Source organism: Melospiza georgiana, chromosome 16, assembly GCF_028018845.1.
Source record: "Melospiza georgiana isolate bMelGeo1 chromosome 16, bMelGeo1.pri, whole genome shotgun sequence".
Taxonomy (NCBI): Eukaryota; Metazoa; Chordata; class Aves; order Passeriformes; family Passerellidae; genus Melospiza; species Melospiza georgiana.
The window spans coordinates 838,477-856,541 of NC_080445.1; the positions used below are offsets into that span (position 1 = coordinate 838,477).

Sequence of the window (18,065 nt, forward strand, 5' to 3'; positions counted from 1 at the left end):
CCCCCAGCCCGGTGCCCGCAGCCCTGCCCTGTGCGGTGCCCACAGCCCTGCCCTGTGCGGTGCCCGCAGCCCTGTGCCCACAGCCCTGTGCCCCCAGCCCCGCCCGGCTCCAGGGGCTGCAGCTGCTGCTCCGGGGGAGCCTCTGCGGCAGCTTTAGTAGCTCATCAGCGGGCAATTAACTGACAATTAACCCTCTGTCCCCTCCGTGCCCCTTTCGGTACCGCCGCCTCTCTGGGGCAGCTGCACTCACTGCACAGCTGCGCTCACTGACCGCACAGCTGTGCAGGTTTTTGACCAAACCCCTGAAAATTCCCGGCATTTCCTGCTGTGCGGCCCCCCAGGACACCCCGACCCCAGAGACCCCGGCTCGTGGGCAAAGGAAGCCAAGCTCTCAGGGTTTCTTTAAAATTAAATATTTTATTTTTTCATACATGCAGCAAATTGAATCAAGAGTATATGCCCATCTAAAAGGAGGTCTTCATGAGAACCGTTTGACAACACACAGCAGGTAGTCTAGGATGTAGAAAAGTCATCAAATACTTGCAGGTGAAATCAAATTCACAAACACAAACTCATCAACAATAAACATTTTCTCTTTTTTTTTATTATTTTTTAATTTTTTTTCCCTCCTTGTTTTAACTGCCACTTTGAATGTGATCAGAAATAAAGAGCTCAGGCGACACTCCCATGCATGGAGCCAGAGGCTGTGCTCACACAGCTGCTCCTGCCCCAGGGCAGTGGGAGCAGGTCTGGGCACCCTGCAGGTGCCATGCCAGCCTCTGGCACAGCCCATCCGTGTGCTGTGCCCCAATGCCCTGGGCTCCTCCCGGGGTCACAGCTCTGGGACTCACAACCACCGGAGCACAGCACTGCCCTGCACTCACCTCCCTCTGCCTGCCTGGGCCGGCCACTGCACAAACCCCCATTTATTCATTCGTTAAATGGATTAATCAATCGATAGCTGCTTTGGCCATGCTCTCATGACGAGCGGGCTGCTCAGAGCCCCAACAGGGCACAGCAGCAGCAGCTCCCAGCCAGAACCAGTGGAGCTGCACTGGGAGCAGGGCAGGAGCTGGAGCTGCCCCAGAGCAGCAGCCAAGGGCTCAGCACAGCCCAGGGGCAGCTGGCTGACCCACCCTGTCCCAGGGAGAGCCTGGGCCCACTTACCTGTAGCACTGGGGTGTAATCCACGTGGGACAAAGCCAGGACGTGCCATCCTCGCATGTCCTGCCAACTCAGCCCCTCCTCTGCCCTGCCCCGGGCTCTGGGTGCCCCTATGCCACAGGGGACCCCTGCCAGCCCCACTGAATGCAGAGCTGAGGCCCCCTCCCCTGCCAGCCCCACTGAATGCAGAGCTGAGGCCCCTTCCCTGCATCCCCAGCAGCTCCAGGCAGGGATTCCTTGGGCTGTCTCCACACACCTGAGGAGCACCTGGGCTCTCCTGAGGCTCTGAGCATCCTCCCAGAGCTCTGCCTTCCCCATCCAACTGTGAGGATTAAATCATCAAATGACATAAAGAGTGACTCAAACCCTGTCACTCTGCCCTTCCTTGGAGGAGTCCACACAGATCTGAGTGTCTGTGCAGGGCCAGCACACCCCACTGTACATTCCCCCACAGGAGATACAGGACATCTGGAAGTCTTGCAATAACTGTGGCAAGCAGCAGAGCGGACAGGGTCAGGGATGCTCAAGGTATGAGTCCTGAGAGGGGGACCTGGCACTGGCCCAGCTCACCCTGGAGCGTGGATCTCAATCCCAAACTGCCTCCAAAGCTGCCTGGTGCCACATCCCTGGTGCCACATCCCTGGTGCCACATCCCTGGTGCCACCTCTCTGGTGCCACACCCCTGGTGCCACACCCCTGGTGCCACGTCCCAGCCTCCCTGCAGGTCCCCTCGGAGCCGCCTGCTCTGCTCAGCATCCAGCAGTGCCTGCTCCATGCACCAGTGTCACCCCAACACAGACACAGCAGCTCCAGACAGAAAGGTGTGACTGCCCCACAGCTGCTCCTGCACGGTGCCCCTCAGCCCCGAGTCCTCCCAGCACATCCCGGGGGCACCCTCAGAGCCAAAGGTATGGAAATGAAGAACATTGACCACTGAAGTGATACAGATGCTGCAGCAGCAGGTTTGGAGTCACAGGAACACACAAGCTCTGATGCAGCTGTGGTCTGCAGAGGATGGCCCATGTCCTCAGGGTGTGCCAGGCTTGGGGAGCCCCCAGCAGCCCCCAGCCCTGACCCCTGGGCCTCGCCTGCTGCAGAGCCCCTCGTGAACCCCTCCTGGATCTGGCACAATTTGCAGTTTTTCTGGGTTTGTTTGGGTTCCTCCAGCCCAGGGCAGGACCCGAGGCCACGGGCTCAGCCCTCACCCCCAGCAGGCCAGGACAGTGCCCGTGGCTGGGTGACAGGGAGGGGACACTCATCCCCTGACAGCGCCTCAGCTGCTGGCAGCCTCTAGTTCTCAAGGAATCATTAAAAGAAAAAAATAATTTCCAAAGCTCGAGTTTCATGTTTATAAAAGATCTACAAACTAGAATTTCCTCTGTAGAATTCCTCATGATTGATAAAATCCCCCCCATTTCCCTGGGGCCTGGAGGAATGGCTGCATGCAGCAGAACCAGGGCTGGCTCAGAAAACCCTCCTGGGGTTCTGCAAACCACTGTGGGCCGTGAGGGGAGCGGGGTGACAGGGCCTGGGGGATGCTCACCTGGGGCCCGGCCTCTGCCAACCCAACAGTCAGCCGGGCTCACCCACTGGCTGGCCACCGATGGGCAGTGCCCGCCTGTTCCTGCCCTCCTCTGCCTGCTCCTGCCCTCTTCTGTCTGTTCCTGCCTGCTCCTGCCCTCTTCTGTCTGTTCCTGCCCTCCTCTCCCTGCTCCTGCCCTCCTCTGCCTGCTCCTGCCCTTCTCTTCCTGTTCCTGCCTGCTCCTGCCTGTTCCTGCCTGCTTCTACTCTCCTCTCCCTGTTCCTGCCTGCTCCTGCCTGTTCCTGCCTGCTCCTACTCTCTTCTTCCTGTTCCTGCCCTCTTCTCCCCGTTCCTGCCCTTCTCTTCCTGTTCCTGCCTGCTCCTACTCTCCTCTCCCTGTTCCTGCCTGCTCCTGCCCTCTTCTGTCTGTTCCTGCCCTCCTCTCCCTATTCCTGCTCTCCTCTGCCTGCTCCTGCCCTTCTCTTCCTGTTCCTGCCTGCTCCTACTCTCTTCTCCCTGTTCCTGCTTGTTCCTGCCTGCTCCTACTCTCTTCTCCCTGTTCCTGCCTGTTCCTGCCTGCTTCTACTCTCTCCTCCCTGTTCCTGCCTGCTCCTGCCCTCCTCTCCCTGCTCCTGCCCTCCTCTGCCTGCTCCTGCCCTTCTCTCCCTGTTCCTGCCTGCTCCTGCCTGTTCCTGCCTGCTTCTACTCTCTTCTCCCTGTTCCTGCCTGTTCCTGCCCTCCTCTCCTTGTTCCTGCCTGCTCCTGCCTGTTCCTGACTGCTCCTACCCTCCTCTCCCTGTTCCTCCCTGCTCCCGCCCTCCTCTCCCTGCTCCTGCCCGTTCCTGCCCTCCTCTTCCTTCTCCTGCCCTCCTCTGCCTGCTCCTGCCCATTCCTGCTCTCTTCTCCCTGTCTCCCTGCTCCTGCCTGTTCCTGTCTGTTCCTGCCCTCCTCTGCCTGCTCCTGCCCACCTCTCCCTGCCCCGTCTCTCCTGCCCACCCGTGCCCACCCCTGCCTTCTCCCTCCTGTCCTTGCTCCCTCCTGCCCCTGCCCTCCCGCACGCCACGGCTCTGCCTCACAAGCAGCTGCTGGAATTGTCTCTTCTCACTCAGAATTTTAAAAAAATTATTACTGACTAAAACCCCCAGGAATTTGGTGGGAATCAGGGAAATCAGGATGTCTGTGAAATCCATGGGTTTGGAGCCTGGAAGAGAATAGCAGAGGGTGGAAAGTAGAAAAGTTTCCGTTATAAATAGCCCTCAGTGCAGCCCTTTGGTCTTGGGCGTGTTTTCAGTCGGTAAATTGTAAACCAAGAATATAAATGTGTTTTGTTTTGGCAGAATATTAATATCCTTTACAGAGCTGTTACATCTCAACAGCGTCTGTGAAAGATTTATGCGAGTGCTGACAGAGCGTATCAAAACTGCAAACTGTTCCAGATGTTACAAAAACCCCCCACCTCTCACTTAGAAAAAGGTTTGCTCTGATTTACAAGAACTGGCACGGGAGTGCTTGGGAGTCGCGATGCCCGAGGCAGGGAAGGCAGGTGGTGGGAGCTGGGCTGACCCTATGGACAATGCATTGGGAAATAGAGGTCTAGAAGCAGATTTTTCCACACTGATCAAATATATCCATGTCTTGAACAAAAGGCTCCTCTAAGACAAGCTCACACTCATCGCAAGCTTCAGCACAACGCTTTAAGCGATCAACCATGCTTAGCATTCCACAGCAACGCTTTGGGACTAGCTGGGCCACCGGGATCTCAGCGTCCCGCTGCGAAAATTACAGAGACCGTAGCGGTTTGGTATATTTCTGTTTAAAAACTCTATTAGTCACCACCAACTATAGTTCCTAGAAGTATCACTGACCGGTAACTGGCACCCCGGACACTCCGGCTAGGGAAGCCAAGCTAGCGAGTGGCACGGACACGGAGAGGCTCCGGGGAGAAGCGGCCGGCGTGTTGGGCGGGAGGGGACGTGTGTCTGCACTGCTAATCCCGGAAGACTAGTGTCCTATGTACAGGGCCACCTGGCGAGGGACAGCGAGGACAGGGCTGCGCCGCGACTACACGTTAATGACAAACTCGGGGTTGGTGTAGGAGAAGCCAGCAAACTCGTTCTGGTCCAAGTTCATGATGAAGAGTTTGTCCGTGGGCGTCAGCTCCACCGGCTGCCGGGTGAACTCTTTGTCGAAGTTGGAAGTGTCGCGTTTGTCCTTCTGTTAAATGGAAAGCACAGAGTTAAACTGGGGAAGGAGCGAGCCACCAGAGGGGACAGCACCACCAGAGGGGACAGCACCACCACAGGTGACAGCACCGGGGCTGTCCCCAGGGAGCTGCACTGTCCCAGCACTCCACACTCCACGCTGTTTCTCAAGCTGCCCCCGAGCAGGAGCTCCCAGCCCTGTGGAACAGAAGCAGCCCCACACCAGCAGCAGGAAGAGGAGAACACCGGTTTAACACGCCTGAGACACACGAGCAGGACACAGAGGGACAGGTGAGAGCCGTGGTGGGAAGGGAGCATCCCTCCTGCCCTGTTTGCTGCGGGAGAGAGAGAGCACGGAGCAGTACTCAGCATGCAGAACCCCCACTGCAACCAGAGCTCGGCACTGCACAGGAGGAAGGAGCCTGGAGGAAGCAACATGCCTCGAAATGGCAGCAACAGTCACTACCATGTCAAAATCTGCACAAAATAATCAGCTGTAAGAGCTCTTTCTGCTTTAGGCTTGATTTTTGAATGATGCCGTGATATGGTGTTAAGCAACACTGGTTCATTGATGGAGGATGTGATTTGCTCCAGGGTTATACAGAGAGAAAACACACAGCACTTCAAAACCTCTCAGAAGGAAAATTCCACATATGCAACATTTCCTCCTTGCATTTTCTTAAGGAGAACAACTTTGCAGCTACACCCAAGCCAAAAAAGGGAAAGAAAGGACGTTAGTGTCAGGATTAGCACTGGGAACCTGCTCTCAGCACTGCGGAGCCTGCGCCGGGAGCGCGTGGGCTGCTCCTCCACACCCTGCAGATCCCAGAGCGCCCGCCTCGGGGCTGTCCTGCTGTGGGAGGGGGCACAGCCATGGCTGGAGGGTGACTGAGCACTGAGGGTACAGCACGAGCACCCCAGGCCCCCACCCACAGTGACCGGTGGTGGAGGGACACTGGCAGCCAGGAGCTGGCTCTGCTCGTTGCCAAAGCCACCAGGGACAAAGGGCTTCTCCAGCCCTTCTTCCATGTCCCCACACAGGACAGACCCCAGCTCCCTGCTGGAGGTCACCTTCCCCTGCTGTGACACAGGTAGGACCCTGCCAGCCTTGAAGAAACTGTATTTGTTTTCTGTTTTTCCCAGACTTTGCCTTTGAAGTGTGGCCCCACCATGCCAGGCCCTCGCTGGGCTCTGCTGCACCAGGATTTCCAACCCTGGATGAATCTGCCGGCTTGAACTGAGGAAAGTGACTGTGGGGGTCCTGCAGTTCCTGCACCCCATCCCATCCCCATGGCTGAGCTCCCATGGCTGTGCTGGGGAAGGACCTGGCAGGACAGATGCTGTGTCCTCCCTGCAGCCCCTCCTGGCCCACTGGGACACTGGAGCACCTTCATCCTCGAGCAGGAGCATGGCCAGGACACCGAGCCAGGTCTTCCTGCCAGGCTGGACGGGCCAGGGGCACCACACTGCAGCTGGACTGAGCCCTGGGAGATGAGCCAGCAGTGCATCAGGACCTCAGGGGTGCTGCAGATTCCACTGCCCCAGCAGAAATCCCATCAGGATGGCTTCAGCCTCGGGGAGGAAGATCAGGAAAAGCCAAGGATGATGGAGCAGAGACGAGGTGGGAAGAAAACAGGTCTGGATGGAGCTCGAGGAGCCGAGAGAGGAGAAGCAGAAGAGGCAGGAGGAGAGGCAGGCTGTGCCTGTGCTGTCAGGCTGTGAGCACAGGGAGATGTTCCCCAGGGCACCGGTATCTGTGGCTCCCAGCCGGGCCCTGGGCACCAAGGTCCCTCCAGGGCACCTCTCTCCACCACAGAGAAGGAAGGAGATGTGGATTCAGGGGCACAGAGCAGGAGCAGGGAGCAGACAGGGTGACAGGGTCAGCTTCAGGTGCAGAGTTCTGCAGGCAAAGGGTGAAGCAGTGGGAATGTGAGGACAAGCCCACCTCGATGGCAGCAGGGTGCCCCAGGGTGCTCCCTGGCCGTGGCTTGCTCGGGGTCTCTCTGTGGAAAGTTGTCCAAGGCTCCTGGAGAGCGCTGAGATGGTTCCTGAACGCCACATCCATCCAAAGCAACGTGGGCCAGACAGCACTGTCCTACCAAGCCAGGAGCTTCTCCTGAGCAGGAATGCTTTGGGATGCTGCAAAGGGAATGACACATCCACATGTGACTGCTGCAGGCTGCCACCGCGGTCCCCAGCCCTCGGGAGTGCTCAGCCTGGGAGCCCTGGAGTGGGAAATCCCTCCTGCTGCTGCTTTTGGGCAGCAGAAAGCTCTGGGAGAGGCTGCAATGAGCCCGGGAGGGGGCTCAGGGCAGCCCACTCCCCTGCACTGCCCTCTGCAGCAGCCCCCACTCCTTGGGGCCTTGGCTGGAGGCTGAGCACAGCTAAGTGTGGGTTTGCTGGAATCTTACCTTGAATTCTGCCTGAACTGGTGGCAATTTGGCCTCTGTCAAGATGATGAACAACCTCTCTGGGAGCAGGCAGGGAACGGCTGTGCGGGTCTCACGGAGAGAGGGGAGCGCAGGGGAAAATCAGGGCTGGCAGTGCCTGCAGCGATGGGCAAATTGACTCTGGGAGGTGGTGAGGGGCACAGCGAGGAGCACAGCGGGGTGGCGTGGTGGTGACACGGCGCGGTGGTGGCACGATATGCTGGTGACACGGCGCGGTGGTGGCACGTTGCGCTGGTGGCATGGCTGGGGTCCCTCTGCCCCTGGCACTGTGCCCAGGTAGGGCTGGCCCGGAGCAGGATCTCTGCCTGGCCCAGGGAGCCCCCTCTCCACGGCAGAGCTGCAGCAGCTCCTGCTGATGGTCAGGACCTCTCGGAACAACCTTGCAGCGTCCGAACTTGGCAGCGGCCGATTCCCAGAGGCAGCAGGGAGGTTCACAGCAGCCTGTAATCCCTCTTTAGATGGAAGTGCCAACCGCTTCTAACGAGTGCTCCTGGGAGAGCGGGCAGGGATGGATGGATGGATGGATGGGTGGATGAGTCACACCGGGCTCTGCAGCTCGGGGAGTGCGAGGCGGTGCCAGGGATGCGCTGTGCCGGTCCTGGACCGTCCTTCCTGCCGTGTCCTCACCTCTGACTGTCCTTCCTGCTGACCCTGGACCGTCCTTCCTGCCGTGTCCTCACCTTGGACCATCCTTCCTGCTGACCCTGGACCATCCTTCCTGCCGTGTCCTCACCCTGGACCATCCTTCCTGCCGTGTCCTCACCTCTGACTGTCCTTCCTGTCGTGTCTTCAGCTCAGACCATCCTTCCTGCTGTCTCCTCATCCAGGACCGTCCTTCCTTCCATGTCCTCACCCCGGACAGTCCTTCCTGGTCTCACCCACACCACCAGCTCCTTCCCGGGCCATGTGGAGCCCAGAGCAGTGGGCACTGCTGCAGGAGGCTGTGGGCAGTCGCTCCCTCCCAGATGATGCTTCCAGCACATCCAGCTGGGGTTTTTGGGACAAACAGAGGAACGACGAGGAGCGGCTCCACCGCTGCCCCTGAGCCAGCATCCCCCCGCAGCCAGGGCGGCTTCCAGCCCCGGCTGTCGGCAGGAATCACCTGGCTGAACTGCAGAAACTCATTATTGCCAAACACAGGCAGGTTTCTGGGGCGGGTTTTCTTTCTTTTTATTTTATCGTCGGTATCAGAAAAAAACAAATTGGCACATTACAAATCAAGCAGATTGATACAGTGACAGCCCACGAACACCTGCAAGGGTATAAAAGGAAGCAGGGTGATTGTTATCCTTTGAAGAGAAACTCACCCTTCCCGAAATATTTCCTTTGATGCCAGAAACAAAACTCGGGCCATTTTTAAGGACAGAAGTACCCGTTGAAACAAGGATTTTACACCCTTCAAATCAGAATTCACAATACTGGTCAGAGTTAAGTACCTCCCATTACGGTCAATACCATTTTTGACACATTTAAAGCACAGGTAACAAACTCCATCAATGGCTTTGGCATTTGAGAAGAAGAAGAAGCTTTGCTATGGAATGGATGTTGGTGGTGTTTACTAGGGTGACCAAGGGTTCAAAGGCAGCTCTTCCAAATTTCCCATTTACCAGGGGATGTTTGCTTTGATTTTAAAAAATGCTACTTAGAAGCTGCACTATCAGGAGAAATCTCTGCCAAGGGCAGCTCTGCCTTCCCCAATAACTTATCCCACTGCTGGGGACCCAGCCAGCCCAAAGCATCTGTGCAGGGAAGGGGAGCTGTGCTGGGGCTGGACACACAGCAGGACACGGCCAAAAGGGAGCCAGAACCAGCACCTTGGCTCTCCTGAGCTTTTGGGAGGAGACACTCTGGGGAACGGTTTCATTAAAAACACTTCTTGCCACTAAGGCTGAGAAGGCTAAATATTAAATTTTCATGGTTATTTCAAAGACTAGAAAAAGGAAAGAGCAGGAATTAAAGCACATGATGAAGGGATTTCTCCCAGTTGTCACCATGTCTCCGTTTTTGTTGTCACCCACTGAGCAGTTTGCATTTTCTCCAAACAAAACGTTACAAAAGCCCATTTGCAGCACTTCTTGCACATCACTCCCCTCCAGCGACACCCCAGATAACAGGAAGACACTTGAGACATGGTCACTCTAGTAAGGAACTAAAGCAAGCCCATGGATGCGAGTTCTGCAATGGAATGTGTCACCACAACGACAGCGGGGACCCGACGACAGACGCGGGGATGAGATCTGCACAGCAGCTTAGCTCTTGGCTTGAGGCTTAGAAAACTCTGAGTTAACAAAGGAAAATCCTTCGAATTCTGACTGGTCAATGTTCCCGACGACTTCCTGGTCGGGAGGAGTTAGCACGGGCGGGTGCCGGGTGAAAAACCGGTCGAAGTTTTCAGCATTGCGTCCGCACTGGGGGAGGAGAAAAGAACGGAGGTGGGTGGGGCGGGAAGGTGGGATGGGCGGGGAAAGGGGCAGAGCACACCTGGGTGGTCATGGGGGCACGGCATGGCATGGCATGGCATGGCACGGCACAGCCAGGGCCGGCTAACCCCGCTGTGCCACGGAATGAACGCAGCAGGAATGAGATGGGCTGCGATGGCTCACGGTGCTCCTGCCCACACACACCTGGCACCTGCGCACACACACCTGGCACCTGCCCACACACACCTGCTCACACACACCTGGCACCTGCCCACACACACCTGCTCACACACACCTGGCGCCTGCGCACACACACCTGGCGCCTGCTCACAGGGCAGTGCCCACATGGGCATCCCCCCTTCCCAGGGGGTTTCCAGAGCAGGGGGTTCCCATCGAGGCTGGACTGCTCAGAGGTTTCCTCCTGGTCGAGGAGAGGAGAGAACCCACCCCAGGCCAGGCTGGACAGGGCTGGGAGCAGCCTGGGGCAGGGGAAGGTGTCCCTGCCATGGCTGGATGGGATTTAAGGTCCCTTCCAACCCAAACCAGGTTGGAATTCCATGGTTCTGATTCCCAGGGCCGTCCCTGCCCTACAGCCCAGTCAGACCACAATAGTCCACAGCCTTATGGCCCCAGTGGTGCCAAAACCCGATTTAATTTCCTTAGCAATCAGAACAAGGGTGGTGCAGCTTCCCAGGCTGCAAACCCTGATTTAAGGGAATAACAACAGCAGCAGCTGGGGTCAGGTGGATGCCAGGTCACTGCACAGCCACGGACCAGGATCCATCCCTGCCTGTCACCCTCGTGTCACATGCCCATGGATGGCACGGGGCTGGCACTGTCCCTCCTGTCACACCCAGCTCAGGCAGCAGAGCCCAGTCCCTTGGGCAGCAGCTCCCAGTCCCCCAAGGAGAACACACGCTCCAAGAGCTGCCACAATTTTTCCTGGGCATTTAACTTGCATTTGTTAAGTAAACAGATTTGCATTTTTAATAAACATCAGACTAAACGTAATAAAATATTAATGACAAATACATGCAGAAGTCGATGTTTCCCAATTCCTTCCTCTGCTCAGAGCTTTCAGGGAAGACAACACGAATATCCATCAGCCTCTGATGGGCTGCTCCTTTGGCAGCTCTGGAATGTCCTTACAGCACCAAGTGAGACCCTTGCTCTCAAACCTGTACACAAAGCTCAGGGACAACGTTTGAGTGGATTTAACCCCAGCTCCAGCCCCTCCAGCATTGAAACCACGGTACCCTTGCCTTGGTAGCACCACATCTTCACATTTCTAGTCTGGCTTGGTTAAACTGCAAGGCCTGAGCTCAGCAGGGCTGGACCCAGCAGAGCCCAGTGCACACCCAGAGCCCCCCAGAGCCCCCTGCCCCATTGCCAGCCCCAGTGCAGACAGGCAGGGCAGCCCATGTGCTGTGTCTGACAGCCCTGCCTTTGCCTCATGGCTACAGAGAAATCTGCTGCCTTAGGGAAAAAAATAAAATAAAATAAAATAAAACCAAACCAGCAACCCCCTCAGAAGGATTGGAAAATTAATCCTGATGAGAGGCTGCCAGTTATTGGAATAGGAAGCACAAATATATTTTAATATGCATATTGGCAAGCGAGGATTTCTCACTATCACGCGACGAGGGAAGAATATGTGGATGGAAAATCTGAAAAGTTGCATCTACCCATGGTATTTCCTGCCCTTCAGTGTGGAATTTATGGGCTTTCTGTTTGGATGCAGACAAAATGGATGGGTGAATTCAATACCTTGAAGTTGGAAACTGCCTTTGAGTTTCTGGAGGGCACATCCCAGCCCAAGCCCTGGAGGAGGGGAGTGCCAGGCTCCAGGTCTGGCCCAGCCTGGTGAGGGGAGCAGGGAGGCTCCTGCTGCTCAATCCCACTGCTCCGGGCAGGAATGGTCGCTGTCTGCACGGGCACCTTCTCTACAGCTTCCCAAACCGAGCTCCTGCTCAGTGGACACAGACGCCATATGAAATTTTACATTTATCTAAAGCCATCTAGTGAGAAATTGTGCTCATTTTAGTGTGGCATTAACGTACAGGCATCACTCCATCCTGCCTGGAGAAAGGGGGAGGCTGGGAATTTATCTTACATAAATCCCAGTGTGTCCTGCCCAATATTTATAGCCAGCACAGAATGGCTTTTCCTCCTGAGCTGCAGAAATAAACCTGTCAGCTCCAAAGATGGCCTTGTATTTAATCACCTCCCTGCTTGGTTTCAAATAGAGACAAAAGGCACAATAAAATATTTGCCATTGATCCCGGGATGCAGTCAAGGACCACCAGGAGCTGAGGATGCTGCTGCCCCCCACCCTCACTCCATGCCAAGGGGAGATGCTCACACCCTGGATTTCCCAGGGTTTGGTCCCAAATCGTGGCACAGCCACAATCTCACTGGCTTTGCAGGCACCTCCTGGGTGAGTCTGACCTTCCTGGGGCTGCTCTGGCTCCCTGCTGCACCCTGGGCAGGACCAGGGCTCTTCTGGCAGTCCCATTTAGGGGAATTTGGGTGACAGCACAGCCCTGGGGCCACACTGGGGATCCCTGTGCTGGTCAGGGGTGCCTTTCACTGTGTGTGGCTCAGTTTGGGATGCTGCAGCTCATCCCTTTATCCCTGCTGCTCTCAAAGGGAGCATCCAGTGCTCCTGGTGTGGGACCATCCCTCTGCCAGGGAAAAGCCAAATTTCTGCCCTGAAAACAGAGGCTGAAGAGTCTGGGAAATCCCAAAGCCTTTACAGGGCCCTGGGTCTCCCAGAGCAAACCCTGGCTGGGTTACCTGAGGTGTTTAACCTCAGCACATCCACCTGCCCAATGTCAGCCCCTCGATCCTTAAATCCCATCCAATTAGGAAATCACTTGTGCAAACATCAGAACTCACCCTGCCCAGGCTGGACTAAGGCTGCAAACCCCCGTGCACGGAACTGGTGTTTTCACACATCCAGGTCTGTAAGTGGCCTTTCAGCATTAATTAACTCCGAGCAGTTAGGGGGAAATTAATTTATGCAATTAAAAATTATTAGATTAAAAGCCATTTTTTTAACCCCCCGTGCTGTTGTGAATAATCCTGGGCTCTGCTGTGCGATTTCAGTGCTTTCAAAATGAGACTTTTCAAATCACTAGGCTTTATGTAAAGTAAAGGAGTAATTAGATACCAAAAACAATAATTATCTCAACGAGAGACAGGGAGAGCAGGGAAGTGTAAACACACTCCCAGGGTAGCTGCAGACCCAGGAAAGGAATTGTTATGCACCAGCCCGAGCGGGGAGCAGCCAAGCAGAGCCCCACGTCAGAACCACCAAAGACAAGCCAGCCCCTGATCTGTCTTGTTCCTGACTCTGTGATAAAGGTTAATCAAGCACAAAGCAACACAGGAGCTCCTGGGAATTGAGGAATTGGCTCTGAGCTGCGGCCAGGAGCCTCCATCCACTGCTGTCAGTGGGAAATGATGGAGCTTCGGGCAGGGATCCACGGCAGCAGCGCTGGGCAGGCACTGAGAGCCCCCCAGGACCCCCTGAGCCCCCACCCCAAACTGCAGAGGGACCCCAGGAGCACAGGGATGTGCCCAGAGGAGCCGTGGCTGCTGCTGCAGGGGCACAGGGGGCTCTGTGGGACCAGGAGGGGCTGGGGAGCTGAGCCCCAGCTCACAGAAAACATGAACTCTGAGGGGCAAAACAAACCTGGAGACAATCTGGGGAGCTGAGCCCCAGCTCACACCAGACACGGACTCTGAGGGGCAAAACAAACCTGGACACAACGTGGATGGGGCTCTGCTCCCCTTGGCTGGTGCTCCCAGGGCTGGGCATGCTCTGCAGAAGGGCAAGGCTGGGGACAGCAGCTCGGGCTGACTCCCAGCCCTCATTTGCATCTCACTCCTTGTTTTGAAGCTCTGGATACAGGCAATTACTGCAGCCTGACCTTTACAGATGCTAACTATGAAAAAATAAAAGGAAAACAAAATAGCCTCAAGCCAAGGAGAGGAGCCAAGCCAGCACCAGCCCTGTGTGCAGCAGCACTTGGCCCTGGTGTGGCCATCAGGACGATCACAGGTCACAAACACTGGGGCACATGTCCTCTGTCACCCCAAACCCTCCCTGCAGTGCCCAGCCCCACTGCCATCCCTGCTGCTCTGCCCTGTGCTGGCACCAAAGAAAGAGCTTTTTCCAGCACTGCAGGAGAAATATCAGCTATCAGCAGGTACCTGAGTTGTCTTAATCCTCCCTAAATCCCAAATCAGCTGCAGTTAATCTCCCTGTCCTATCACACAGGGAATTTTCCGGGTGCCAGCCGCCGGGGGAAGCGACAGCCGGCAGCTTACAGCAGGGCTGGTGTCACAGGGATTTCTAGAGGAAGGAGGCATCTAAAACAGGACAGAATTTGCACAGTTTAAAGCAGCAGAGCAGTAAGAAAGGGCTCTTGATGGAATTCAGTGGTTTTTCAGTGTAAAGCACCAAACACCAGGGCAGGCAGTGACACTGGGAAGGAAGAGAGAGATGGCAGGAGGGGACACAGCAGCAGCAGCTTCACTGGGAAATGGGCACAGAGGTGGGAGATGGCAGCAGCTGTGGGTTCAGGAGACAGGGACTTGTGCAGAATGACCCCACGGTGCCCCTTCAGTGAATCCAGGTGTGGACCAGGATCCCTCCACAGCTGGAGCTCGGGGATCCCCCCTTGTGCCTCAGCACAATCCCTGGCACAAGGGTCAGATGCCAGCCCCAGACAGCGAGTCAGGGGGGCACAGACAGCCCCAAACACTTGCACAGTGCTGATACCTTGATACCAAAGGTGCAGCTCTGCCAGCGATGCTGCTCCTGCAGGGTCCATGTCCTGGAGGGTCCCTCCCCTCCAGGGAAAGGCAGCAGGCAGCACCCAGACCCCTGTGCTGCCCACCCTGCATGCCCCCACTGCCAGGCAGGAGGGAGAGCAGCACACTGCCCCTCTGAGGGGGCACAGCTCACACTGTGAGGGCAGCTCTGAGCCAAGGACAGCACCACGAGCTCCCTGCAGAGGCTCCACTGCCAGCCCTGAGCCCGGGGGAGAACATCTGCCTGAAATTCAAACGCCAGCCCCAAACACAGGGCAAGGGGCAGCTCTCCAGGCCAGCACCCCTGCCCCATCCCTGCCCAGCCACCACAGGGGTGTTCCATCCCAGCTGGACCAGGAAAGGAGCTGTGGGAGGGAAAATCCTGCGGGAGCAGAGAGGCACAGAGAAAGAGCAGAGCTAGAGGCACCCAGCACCCTCCACCAAAGGAGCTCCCACTGCACGCTCTCCCTGAAAGCAGAGTTTTCCAAGCACCAAAGGGGCCCTCAAAGGAGCAGGGCATCTGTAAAGCAGAGGAAAAGCAGAGGTGCAGAAGGCTGTTATGGGCACAGGGACAGCGAGGCTGCAGGTGAGCACACAGAGCATTCCCGAGCTCTGCGCTGGCCTGGGAGGATGGATTCAGGATTAACGTCCCCACACTGACCACAAATAGCAGCCACGAGAGCAGATCCAGTGGGGATCCAGCTCTCTGTGAAACAGCAGAGCCCAGCTGGGGCACTGCAGCCAACAGCACCCGGGGGAGGCACGAGAACAATCCAAGCCTTGAGGACCTGGAGCCCCACAGAGGCTCTGCTGTGACCCTGCCAGACCCCAGTGACAAAGGGAAATCCAGGCAGGGACATCCCTGCTCCTGTGTGTACATAAGGGCAGGGAGAGCAAAGGGACAACACGGGGCCATGCAGAGTTTGGGGCACAGAGCAGCACCATGGGCAGGGACACCCACACTGGGGCTCAGGGCGGGACCCAGCAGTGGGACAGGGGGGGACACAGCAGTGGGACATTGGAGGGCCATCAGTGGGACAGTGGTTGCCCATCAGTGGGACAGCGGTTGCCCAGCAGTGGGACAGGGGGGCCCAGCACACTTACAGCCTTTGGCTTGAAGGGGGGCTGGATCTCCTTGCGCTCCAGCTTGTCCCAGTCGATGTAGCGGAAGAAGGCGTGCTCCTTGATGTCCCGCTCCCCCTCGGGGCCGCAGCCCAGGCGCTTGGCAGGGTGCTTGGTCATCAGCTGGGGACGGGAGGCAGGACACAGTCACACCTGTCCCTCTGCCCCCCAGAATGTCCCCTCTGGACGCCCCACATCAGGGCCCCACCTCCTGCAGGTGCATTGGGGCTCCAAGGAGAGGAGGACCCTGAGGAAGGAGCTGGAGTGACTCAGGGGCAGGGCAGGCTGACAGTGCTTTATGAGAGCAGACTGTGCAGATGGCAGGTACACGAGCACTGGCAGGATGGGCACATCCCCTTCCCGTCTGGGAATGGAACTGGCTTGCCAAGGAACATCCCCAGGAGCTGGCAGGGCTCCCTCAAGCACCTGGCTGCAGCAGGGGAGCTGCCCAGCCATCCCTTTGCTTGGCACAAACTTCTCAGCACCTGCAGGGTTAACTGCAAACCCCACTGCCCCTTTGACATGGTCAAGCTGCCCTTTGGAGGGAAAATAGCACAAACAGCCCATTAATGTTGTTTATCATCTAAACTTCTCCTCTTCCCTGGCTCAGTAAGGGAAAGGGGCCCCAGGAACCATGGGCAGCTGTACCACATTAATATCCTGGGGCAGGGTCTGAGCCCTGCTCACAGATCAGATGGAGATGCCAGAGATTCACAAGACGTCGATAAGGATGGAGAATATGAGCTTTGTGCTCCCAACAAAACACTGCTTCATTAAATCCGGGCAGTTCACCCTGATGCCAGGGCTGCAGCAAGCCTGGCCCTGTGTGCCAGGGCTGGGGGCTGTGAGACCCCCGTGGGGGGCAGGAGGTGCTGAGACACCCCCACCACTGGGTACAGGTCAGCCCTGCCACCCCAGGGCACAGAACAAACCTGCTCAGGAGAGCCCATCTTTAACTGCAACAGGGCACTGAAAGCAAGGGAAACCCTGGGAAAAAAACCCAAACTAAAACCCTGAAATGACAAAAAAACCCCTCCAAGAAATACAAGGAGAGAGCAAAGCCACCGACTGCTCTGTGAGCAAACAGCAGCGCATCCCTGCTCCAGCTGGGACAGCGTCTGCAGCTGGAGGAGTGCTGGAGAGCAGCAGCCTCTCCCTGGAAAGCCCTTGCAGAGGCAGCGAGGGGCTGGCAGGCTCTGCAGGCTGGGCAGCCCCTGCTCGGTGATTCACAGCTCCCAGCCGTGCCTGGGGCAGCAGCACACACCGAGTGTAGCCCAGCCCCTGCCAGGCCAGGAACACTCTGGATTTTCCCTCTGCATCCCAGACAGCACCAGCAAGAGCATGGCAGATGGCCACAGCCTCGGTGGGATGCCCCTCCAGCCACCCAGCGGTTTCTGAATGAAGGATTTGATTTTCCTGCTGGCTGTGGCAGGGCAGCACCCCCTCCCCGTGCCCCATTCCAGGTGGGAGCTCCTGCAGCAGCTTTTCCCCACGGGACAAGGGAATGCTCCTCTTTAGCAGCAGCTCAGAATCCTGGCAACGCCAGCAAGAGGCTCTGAAATGCCGCAGTGGGAGCGAGAAGCGCAGGATGTGTCATTTGGAGATAGAAACTCTATTTTGAGACACAGAACATTCAGATATTTTCAATATTAACTATTATAAGCAAACATTTCTTAAATTCCTACACAAACACTTATTTATAGCAGTGTGGCACTGGGGGGTGAGATGAGGCTCAGTCCCAGGCACACAGAACAGCACCAGGACCCCGCCAGCCTTTATCCATCACCTCCCAAATTAACTCAGGCTGCAATTAAGCCAGGCCTAGGCCCAGTCCACGGAGAGCCCAGCTTGTTATGCTGGGCAAGGCAGAGCTTCACTGCAAATTAAGAGGCAGGATAATGAAAATGCTGCCCTGACCTCATGGAGACACCAGCAGAGCTTCGGGTTGTCCTGAAGGGCAACTTATCACAGCTAAGTGGGAGGATGAAGGTTTTGTCTCTGATCTTAGGAAAACTGTTTTGGAATCACATCCGTTTTCCCTGAGCATCAGTTTTCACTTCAGGCAAAGCCCTCAGAGCTGCCCTGTCCTCACTGGCAGGAGCCCTCCCTGCCCACCCTCCAGCCAGCACCCCAGTTCTCCCAGGCCAGCCCCAGTCCCAGCTGCATTTGTGCTCAGTGCAGGGGCACAGGGAGGATGCAGGTGTCATTTTAACCTGGGTTTAGGACACACACACACAGTGGCACAAGCTGTGGCTTTAGCCCTGGCGGGCACAGGCACCAGAACCCAAGAGTGCCAGAGCCTGGCCATGGTGGGAGCAGTGGGGGGCTGGGACCCGGGGGGGCAGGCTGGGACCCAGGGGGGCAG

The 18,065-nt window shown here is 56.8% G+C and overlaps 2 protein-coding genes and 1 long non-coding RNA gene across 6 annotated transcripts in view; 1 reads left to right on the forward strand and 2 right to left on the reverse strand.

Moving 5' to 3' along the window:
- Window positions 1–397: 397 nt before the first annotated feature.
- LOC131090391 (uncharacterized) lies at window positions 398–3,311 on the reverse strand. 2 transcript variants are annotated; one of them, XR_009115318.1, is made up of 2 exons: window positions 3,233–3,311; window positions 398–2,982 (listed from the first exon to the last, which is right to left on the reverse strand). It is a non-coding gene; the product is annotated as an uncharacterized LOC131090391 (long non-coding RNA). The 2 variants fall into 2 exon arrangements; XR_009115317.1 differs by lacking the exon at window positions 3,233–3,311 and adding an exon at window positions 3,073–3,150.
- LOC131090387 (uncharacterized) lies at window positions 2,700–4,253 on the forward strand. Of its 2 annotated transcripts, none has more exons than XM_058035726.1 (2): window positions 2,700–3,562; window positions 3,621–4,253. In XM_058035726.1, exons 1-2 carry the CDS (start codon window positions 2,700–2,702, stop codon window positions 3,820–3,822), a joined length of 1,065 nt encoding a protein of 354 aa, XP_057891709.1. In that variant the 3' UTR covers window positions 3,823–4,253. The 2 variants fall into 2 exon arrangements, with proteins under 2 accessions (XP_057891709.1, XP_057891710.1); XM_058035727.1 differs by having other exon boundaries at window positions 2,700–3,507; window positions 3,596–4,253.
- Window positions 4,254–4,349: 96 nt separating this feature from the next.
- PRKCB (protein kinase C beta) overlaps window positions 4,350–18,065 on the reverse strand; it is an 85,744-nt gene continuing 72,028 nt past the window's right edge. Inside the window, exons 16-17 of one of the 2 annotated variants that reach the window (XM_058035724.1) lie at window positions 15,683–15,823; window positions 4,350–4,900 (exon numbers count right to left, since the gene is read on the reverse strand). In XM_058035724.1, the coding sequence (XP_057891707.1) occupies window positions 4,748–4,900; window positions 15,683–15,823 (294 nt within the window). In that variant the 3' untranslated portion in view covers window positions 4,350–4,747. Of the gene's footprint in view, window positions 4,901–9,499; window positions 9,746–15,682; window positions 15,824–18,065 lie in introns of those variants that run through there. The other variant, XM_058035725.1, reaches the window with a different exon arrangement.

Coding starts and splice junctions, on each gene's coding strand:
- LOC131090387 (XM_058035726.1), top strand. CDS start 2,700: ATGCTCACCTGGGGCCCGGCCTCTGCCAACCCAACAGTCAGCCGGGCT. Junction 3,563..3,620: donor CTTCTCCTGCCCTCCTCTGC/CTGCTCCTGCCC, acceptor GCCTGTTCCTGT/CTGTTCCTGCCCTCCTCTGC.